Below are 9,197 nucleotides of genomic sequence, written 5' to 3'. Positions count from 1 at the left end.
TATATATATATCAAAGAATAGCTTTTGGTGGAGCGGATTCAGGATCTGATAAATAATCTAACTATGGAAACAAATGAAACAATAATTAGTACTCTTCTATAAACAGATCATTTTGTGCTATTCTTATCTTGATTACAAGAACAATAGTAAGGTAAAACCTTTCTATCTAACTCTAGCCCTCGCGGGCTTGTCCCTAATTTTTCTAGTAATTTCGAACACTCGAAATTACGTCGAAAAAAATAAAAAAAGGGTTGAAAAAAAAAAAGAACATTGTTCTTTTTTTTTCTACTAGATTTTATTAAAATAATTGTTTTGTACAATTAACATGTTATGAAAAGTAATTACCTTACCAGATAGTATAACATATCCCGGAATATAAATCTTTTGTATTTAAGCTGGAAAATTGCATTTACGTAATGTAAAAGGCAATTAGGGGAGAAGATTAATATATGATTTACCTATTAAAGCCCCACAAAAAAAGAGAAAAGAGCTCAATAAAGAGCATCTGTTTTACACGCAACAGGTTGTTTTATATATACCGTATTACAGAGTCATTATAGCTAATTAGCTATAAAATTTTATAGTAGTGTATTAAATTTGTATATATAATACATGAATAATTCTTATTTGTTTAATAGCAATATAAGATATTATCAATAACCTAATGAAAGTAAAGGTCTTATACAATAAAATACTTTAGAACACCTATATTAATTTTTTATTTTTATACAATGAATTTATCACTAATCTTATTTACAATTGGAATTTTAGGTTTTGTTTTAAACAGAAAAAACATAATATTAATGCTTATTTCAATAGAAATAATGCTATTAGCTATTACATTCTTAGTATTGGTTAGTTCACTTAGCTTTGATGATATATTAGGTCAAACGTATGCTATTTATATTATTGCCATAGCCGGAGCAGAATCTGCGATAGGTTTAGGTATTTTAGTAGCTTTTTATAGATTTATCTCTTTTAAATCAATCCATCTATCCTTTAGTCAAGCTAAATCACCCATTAAAGCTCTTAATATCATTCCAAGTGGAATAAGAAATTATTCTACATCTAAACCCCTTAACTGTAAAAATTCTTTAGATCCATTATTTATAACTGGGATTTTGGATGCTGAAAGTTCCTTTCTAATTGCAATGCTAAAGAATTCTAGATATAAAACTGGATGAAATGTGCAGGCCAGAATTCAACTAAAGATGCATGAAAAAGATAGATCTTTATTATTGAAAATACAGGAATTTTTCGGAGGTATAGGACTTGTATCCAAACCCAATAACAATTCTACAGTGGAATTTAGGGTTCATTCTATTAAGGATATAACTAATGTAATTATACCGCACTTTGATAATTATCCCTTATTAACTAAAAAATATTCCGATTATATGCTTTTTAAAAATGTTATTAATTTAATGTTAGAAAAACAGCATACTAACCTAGAGGGAATACAAAAAATAATTAATACAAGGGCATCTATGAATGGAGGTTTATCTGACCAATTAAAAAAGGCTTTTCCTGAAACTATCCCTGTTATAAGAGAAGAAAGAGTAAATAACTATAATACACTTGTGCATTCTAAACCGTGAATAGCTGGATTTTCAACAGGAGAATCTAATTTTTTTATTGCTATTAATAAATCTAAGACAACAGACAATATATATGCTTCATTACGTTTTTCTATTGCTCAAGATTTAAGAGATGTAGATTTATTAGAGAGTTTTGTAGACTTCTTTAAATGCGGATATGTAGTTAGATATGAAAAGCGTTCAATAGCTGAGTTTGTAGTTACAAGAATTGATGATATAATTAACCATGTAATACCTTTTTTTGAAGAATATAGTATTGCAGGATCAAAGTACTCAAATTATTGTTCTTTTAAAATAGCTGCTTTTATGGTTAAAAATAAAGAACATTTAAAAGAAGATGGTCTGAAAGAAATCTTGTTATTAAAAAACAAAATGGGGATTACTACTGAAAATAATCATGGAGATGATTAGGGGTTTGAGAGAAAATAGGTCAAAAAAGGTAGAGCAAACCTCTATCTAGTCTCATTAAGGCGAAATCTTCAAAATGCGGGGAAATCTTAAAGACAAATCTACCAAATTAATCTAGTAATATGATTAATGGAACAGGTAATGACTCGTTGTATGGTAAAAACGGTTTGTATGAAGAAATGAAATAGATAATCCGCAGCTAAACATCAATATAGAAATATTGGTAAAAAGTTCATCGACTAAATGGAGATTGGTTTATAATTATATAATTATATAATTATTTGCTTAAGGTATAGTCAGGCATAATAGAAAAATTATGGTAATATCCTATCCTTCCTAAGGGAATACAATTCCTATGGAAAAAGGGAGAAAACGAAGAGGAAGTATTAGTATTGAATTTAAATAATGTATCTAGCTATAATAATCTTACCACTATTAGGATCAATAGCTTCTGGTTTTTTTGGTAGAAAAATCGGAGTATCAGGAGCACAAATAATTACATGTACAGCTGTTGTTACTACAACAATATTGGCTGTTTTAGCTTTCTTTGAAGTTGGGTTAAATAATATACCTGTATCCATAGAGGTATTCAGATGAATTGATTCTGAATCATTAAATGTATCCTGAGGATTTCATTTTGATTCACTAACAGTTTGCTACGTGGCTATCTTAATAGAGATAGAAGCTGTGTTGGTTTGAATCCAACTGTATAAGAATATGTTTATTCTTTGAATAAGCAGGTTAGTTATGTCAGATAAGACTAAAAATAACCCTGCTTATCTTCCCTGTCCATCTAATTCATATGGACTAAAAGGATTTAGATGTAAATACCCCTTTACGAGCACTTTCCCGAACCGTAAAAAAATTAATTATTCAACTATTAATAACATAAAGCAAACCGAACAGGAGATAGGTGCTATTAACCCTGAATTCCTGCAATGATTTGTAGGATTAACAGACGCTGAAGGAAGTTTTACCATTAATAGTCATTTAAAAAAAGATAAATTTACTATTTCTAGTTTTTCATTCATGTTTAAAATAGCATTACATAAAGATGACGAAAAGGTTTTAAGAGATATTAAAGACAGATTAAGAATCGGAGGAGTTCGTATTTATAAAGATGAATGTATATTTAGTGTTACAGATAAAAAAGGTATTGCTTTATTAATTGATATCTTCGATAAATATAACTTAAATACTTCCAAATATCTAGATTATTTAGATTTTAAGAAAGCTTTCCATTTTTATTCGAATAGATCTGAAGATTTAAATCCTTATATGATAAAAGATACAATTTTAGAATTAAAAAATAAAATGAATACTAGTCGTATAAATTTTGATAGACCAAATGATTCTGAAATCGTAATAACTAAAAGTTGACTGCTAGGGTTCGTTGAGGGAGATGGGTCTTTTTTTTTAAAAAGAGATAGTTTAACTCCTGTATTTGCCATTGAAGTCTCCGGAGTACAACTACCGGTATTTGTGAAAATAAAGGAATTCTTAGAAAATAATCTAGGTTTTGATTCATATTCCTTCTATAAACTAAAAAACTCCTCAACCATAGCAGTAGCTGAAGTAAAGGCTAGAAATGCTAATAGCAAAAGTAGCGTAACACTTATTATAAAAAACATTAATGTTTTAAATAATTATTTGGTACCTTTTTTTGCGGATATGGAATTTTTAACTAAGAAAGGTATAGATTTTAAGGATTTTAAAATAATTTGTAAAGCTATATACGATGGGGCACACAGAAAACAAGATATAAGAGCCTTAATATTAAAATTATCTAATACTATGAATAATTTTAGATTGTCAACTTATAAAGGTATAGCTGTAGCTTTAACTCAAGAAGAAATAGAAAAACTATTAAATGCAGGATCTACAGTTGAACGTCTTTTAGATGGAAGAGTTATAGATCGTGACACTAAAAAAGTACTACCAAGACAAGTTTCTTGTATATATCAAATATGTGAACAAGATGGTGCGGTTTTATTGGCGAATTCTTTAACCGAAGCTGCTGCAATTGTAGGGTTATACCCTGACACTTTAAGTAAATACTTAGATAGTGAACAATTAAATGGGGAGTTCATAGAAATTAAAAATCATAAAATTAAAAGAGTATGTGTTTTTTCTTAGATGTACTCCTAACTTCTTAATCTAGCCCCTTTTGTAATTATTTATCTTTTGTAATTATTTATCTTTATTTTTCTTTTTAGTCTCCTCAAAACAATATGACTAGCTGTCAATTAAAGTTGCATACTTAATGAGCGACGGTGGACTATTGTAAGGATATACACAAATATACATCTAGCAGCCTTTATAATAGGGATAAGGAATAAACATACAGCCGTTGTATGAATATAATGGCTGTCTACCTATCATAGTTGAACTAATATAAGGATATATTTTTATATTAACGAAGGAATATGAATAGCCGTGTAACTAAGTTAGTCAGGCTAGGTAGAATTAATAGGAATTGAGTAAGATTATTATCGAACAATTCTATACTTATATAAATGGGTGAAAACGGTTAATAAGGATATACTTAAAGACCGTCGGCAGTAATAAATGTCGCTACAGACTGGTTCGCCGGGGTTAGGCTGAAATGTCTGTCCGAATGTACAGTCGGACCTTAGAACGAGTGCGAGATCGTAGGGAGGAAATATTTATCATAAAAAACACTACGCACAGTGGATAGCCTTACCACAAAGGTAATAAACTCCTAAGTATCAAAAATACTCTTAATGTCTATTCCTCTGTATAGAGGTGACATTAAGGCCAGGTTAACTAAGGTTGTTCTATGCTTATTCCTGTTTTAATAGTTTCTTCTTTGGTGCATATCTATTCTATAGGATATATGAGTGAGGATCCTCGAGGTTACGTTGAGGGAAAACGTTTCTGTGGGGATAAACTGTCAAATTCCGGGGAACTCCTAAAGCTTAAGGTACCAAACTGTAGTTGAAAAATTATATGTGGCTGAAGTAATTACTCAGATAAGGTAACAACCCTTAAGATTTGTGAAAACAAAATGGACAATCGCGGATCTAAATCAGTTGTAAGATATTATTCTGCAACTGTAAAAGAGCAAAGAGTAGACGGCAGTTGATCGGTTAAGTCAAGTTTAACTTATTTAAGGTGTATTCTAAAGAATTTTGAAAGAAAAAGTGGTATAAACCACGGCTTCAATCATCAAATATGTTGAAGCTCACGTATTAAAATCCCGTCTAAGCAATTCTGTCTTGAACCTGTCTCTCCTATGCCTACTTTTTTGGGACATTTATATAAATGTCCCAAAGTTAGAGGTTGCGTATATTTAAGCTTATTAGGGGGCAAGTTAAAGGGTAAAGTAAATTATTCTACATTTACTTCGGTAAATCCTGGGGTTTGGTCTGGTTTAATAGATGGAGAAGGTTCTTTTTCTATATTCTTAGTTAAAGACGCAAAAAGAAAATTGGGTTGACGTGTTGAACCAAAATTTCAACTAGGTTTACACAGAAAAGATCATGATGTATTATCTCAGTTACAGCTTTTATTGGGTGGTGCTGGTGCCATCTATATAGTTCGGAAAGGAGAGTTTGTTAATTACATGATTAGCTCAATGGAAGGTTTAAATAAACTTATTCTTCTTTTAGAAAAATATCCATTGTTAACTCAAAAATCCGTAGATTTCTTTTTTTTTAAACAGGTAATAGATTTAATTAATAATAAAGCTCATCTTACTGTTGAAGGTTTAAATCAAATAGTTAATCTAAAAGCATCTATGAATTTAGGTTTATCCGATAAATTAAAATTAGAGTTTCCTAGATATAGAGTAATGGATAGATCAGTCATTTATTGTGACAATCCAATTATAAACTCTTCTTGGCTTTCAGGTTTTGTTAGTGCTGAAGGAAACTTCGACGTTCGTACACCTAAAACAAATAATAAAACAGGTTATAGAGTTCAGTTAAGATTTAGAATAACCCAACACCTTAGAGATATTAAATTGATGGAAAAAATAGTTGACTATTTAGGTGGAGGTAAGATATATAAATATACTAACTCGGCTGTTCATTTAAGTATAGTAGATTTTTCCTTAATTACCGAGAGAATCATTCCTCTTTTTAAGGAAAATCCTTTAGTTGGTGTTAAATCTAAAGATTATCATAACTGATGTAAAATTCATCAACTAATGATTAATAATTCGCACCTAACGGTTGAAGGTATGAATTCTATACGAGAAATTAAATTAGGTATGAATAGCGGTAGAAGTTTGAGAGAGAGTAATGAGGAAGTAATCTTAGCTGGGTATAATACACCGGCTTCGCAGACGCTAAATAAATTTAAAGAATAAATATCTATTCTTTTAACTTATAATTTAACTTTAGTTTTTAGAATATATTTTCTTCCCAGACCATTCCATAAGCAACCTGAGTTAGACAAATTGCATGACAAATTTAATAAGAAGCACAATCAAAGGTTCTTTAGCTATTTAAGCTTGTTCACATTTATGATGGTTATATTAGTTACAGCTAATAACTATTTATTAATGTTTGTTGGTTGAGAGGGTAGCCAAATAATATGCCCTAGATGGTTAATTGAATCAGACAATAGTATTTTAAATTTTATGCTTATACATACTTGCAATCAAAAAAGATTTTTCTTTTCAAAAAAGTTAACTTCTTTTCAACGAATTGGCCCGCATAATATAAATGTAATATCTTTAATCGTAGGATCTTTATTAAACAATTCATACATTGAAAAAAGAGTACACGGCTTTAGAATTATATTTATAAAACATAATGACAATGTGGAATATTTAATGTGATTTCATTCAGTGTTATTTAATGCTGGGTATTGTAACAAAGAAAAACCTAAATTAGATAAGTTTATAGGTAAACACAATAAAGTGTTTTTTATTTATAATTTCAAAAGTTATAGCTTTTCTAGCTTTAATTGATTATATGATATGTTTTATAGAGATAACGTGAAAATTATACCACATAATTTAGATGAATATCTTACACCCTTAGCCTTGTCTACTCTATTCCTGTCAGCTGGAAGACCAGAAGAAAGGGGAGTAAAGCTACCTAAATCATGCGTTTTAGTAGAAGATCTCAAAGATCTATCACTCGTTTTGAAAAAAAAATATAACATAGATACAATTATTAATAATAGTAACCTTAATGACGGTAAGTATTCTAGTATTTCATTACATATTAAGAATAGTTCTGTTTCTACTTTTTCTAAAATAATAAAGCCATATTTGTTACATTCACAATACCACTTATTAAAGAGGCCTATCCTAAAATTAACTTTTCCTGGTAGTAATGGTATTCATAATCATTCTTATATTCCTAAAAGAGATTTTTCAAATAAGAAAGATCTTTCCGATATAAAATATACCCTTAACTATAAAAGAGAGTATGTTATATAAGATATAAAAATAAATATTATTTATGATAATTTTCCATAGTTAGTGATATTATATTTAGAAAATCAAAATAGTTTCATAAAACATGAAACCTGTATTATACAGGAGAATAAATAGATTAAAATTCTTAAGATAAAAATTGGAATTTTAGTGTCACTAGCTACATCATTGAAAACGATCAAAGAGATTTTAAATAAATTTAAAAGATCGTCGGTTATATTTTGGATCGCTATCGACTAGTACAATGATGGGTACCTGAAATGGTGCTTAATGAATAGTCAGAATCTTTATATATAATATACTAGGGCTTTAAGTAAATCCTAATAGGTTTTAAAGTACAGGAGTTAATAAATTGATTATTTAGATATCAATTTACGTAACTTAAGATTTGGTTGGGGTTTGTTCATATCTTTTAGTATGTTTCTGATTTACTAGAATAGCAGCAAATCAAAGTTCTCTTTCAGCATTTTTAACTAACAGAGTAGGTGACTGTTTTTTAACTATAGGTATGTTTGCGATTTTATGAGCGTTTGGTAAGACAGAAAAAAGTAAAGTTTCTAAATGTGAGAATAGTTATGGTTGCGTTCCTAAAAAGAATAGATCTATTTATCACCATTCAATAAGAAAATATTCTACAAGTAAAGTATCAAGTAATTATTCAGTTGGACCCTACTTAGCTGGATTAATAGAAGGAGATGGGTACATTGGTGTTCAGAACCCAGACTCTAAAACTAATGTGATTTATAGACCAAAAATTCTTATTGCTTTTAATATTAATGATAAACCTTTAGCTGAAAAATTATCTGCTGAATTAGAAGTAGGTAAAGTTATTAATAGAGAAAAAGCAGGTCATGTCATATTACAAATTTTAGCTAAAGAAGAAGTTTTAAAGATAATTCACTTAATAAATGGATACATGCGTACACCAAAAATAGAAGCTTTGCATAGAGCTATTTGTTGAATAAATGAAAAAGATAGTACTACTATACCTTGTCTAGGTTTAGATTTATCCTCTTTAGATAGTAATAGTTGATTGGCAGGGTTTACAGACGCTGACGGTAATTTTGCTATAACAGTGTATGATAGAAAGAAAAATGGAGTCTTTTTAAGAACAAGTGTTCAAACTTTTTTTCGTATAGAAGTTAAACAAAATTATTCTAGGGAAGTTGCTGAAAATAATGGAGGTGCTAGTTATTTTAATATTTTAACTAAAATATCTGCCTTTTTTACTGTTAATCTCTATACTAGAACTCGAGAAAGAGAAGATAAAGTCTTTTATTCTTTTATGGCGGTGGCTCATAACTCCAGAAGTAATGAAATCGTTCGTAAATATTTCGATAACTTCCCACTACATTCTTCTAAGTATCTAGCATATAAAGACTGATGTATTGTTCAAGATCTTAATAAAGGAGGTCTAACTAAAGAGAAGTTGGATAAGATAAAAATTATAAAAAATAATTTTAATAGTAAAAGGAAAAAATTTAATTTTTCACATTTAGATTCTTTACATTTTAAATAAATTGCCGTGGGCAGTAGTAATATTACCCTTATTATATAACTGTATCGCTGGAAACCCCTAAAGTCATTTTATAGGATATTGTGAAAACATCCTTTTTAGATGCGTACACAGACCATAAATATTAAAATGAATAGATCTTATTATTTAATAAGTGAAAATGGACAATCAGCAGGAAACATTAAATATATACATACTATATATCGAGGATCCTCAGAGACTGCGCGTTATACACCCTTTTTGTTTCTTTCGTTTTTTTTTT

The 9,197-nt window shown here is 29.1% G+C and overlaps 6 protein-coding genes across 6 annotated transcripts; 4 read left to right on the top strand and 2 right to left on the bottom strand.

Annotated features, from left to right (window-relative positions):
* Positions 1-731: 731 nt before the first annotated feature.
* On the top strand, positions 732-977 carry COCMIDRAFT_42581 (uncharacterized protein; the record flags this gene model as incomplete). Its single annotated transcript, XM_007695612.1, has 1 exon — positions 732-977. A coding segment is annotated over one exon (246 nt), but the record flags the coding sequence as incomplete, so codon positions are not given.
* A 234-nt stretch (positions 978-1,211) lies between these two features.
* COCMIDRAFT_41836 (uncharacterized protein) lies at positions 1,212-2,194 on the top strand (the record flags this gene model as incomplete). Its single annotated transcript, XM_007695611.1, has 3 exons — positions 1,212-1,559; positions 1,656-1,938; positions 2,145-2,194. 3 exons carry the CDS (start codon positions 1,212-1,214, stop codon positions 2,192-2,194), a joined length of 681 nt encoding a protein of 226 aa, XP_007693801.1.
* Positions 2,195-2,411: 217 nt separating this feature from the next.
* COCMIDRAFT_41835 (uncharacterized protein) lies at positions 2,412-2,603 on the top strand (the record flags this gene model as incomplete). Its single annotated transcript, XM_007695610.1, has 1 exon — positions 2,412-2,603. One exon carries the CDS (start codon positions 2,412-2,414, stop codon positions 2,601-2,603), a length of 192 nt encoding a protein of 63 aa, XP_007693800.1.
* Positions 2,604-3,280: 677 nt separating this feature from the next.
* COCMIDRAFT_110845 (uncharacterized protein) lies at positions 3,281-3,637 on the bottom strand (the record flags this gene model as incomplete). The annotated part of the gene is made up of 2 exons (XM_007695609.1): positions 3,281-3,541; positions 3,566-3,637. The coding sequence occupies 2 exons, from the start codon at positions 3,635-3,637 to the stop codon at positions 3,281-3,283; spliced, it is 333 nt and encodes a 110-aa protein (XP_007693799.1).
* Positions 3,638-3,800: 163 nt separating this feature from the next.
* Positions 3,801-4,142, top strand: COCMIDRAFT_110852 (uncharacterized protein; the record flags this gene model as incomplete). Its single annotated transcript, XM_007695608.1, has 1 exon — positions 3,801-4,142. The coding sequence occupies one exon, from the start codon at positions 3,801-3,803 to the stop codon at positions 4,140-4,142; it is 342 nt and encodes a 113-aa protein (XP_007693798.1).
* A 4,174-nt stretch (positions 4,143-8,316) lies between these two features.
* COCMIDRAFT_110844 (uncharacterized protein) lies at positions 8,317-8,484 on the bottom strand (the record flags this gene model as incomplete). The annotated part of the gene is made up of 1 exon (XM_007695607.1): positions 8,317-8,484. A coding segment is annotated over one exon (168 nt), but the record flags the coding sequence as incomplete, so codon positions are not given.
* Between the last annotated feature and the right edge of the window lie 713 nt (positions 8,485-9,197).

This window comes from Bipolaris oryzae (genome assembly GCF_000523455.1).
Source record: "Bipolaris oryzae ATCC 44560 unplaced genomic scaffold scaffold_362, whole genome shotgun sequence".
Taxonomy (NCBI): domain Eukaryota; kingdom Fungi; phylum Ascomycota; class Dothideomycetes; order Pleosporales; family Pleosporaceae; genus Bipolaris; species Bipolaris oryzae.
This window is presented reverse-complemented; position numbering and strand designations above follow the sequence as displayed.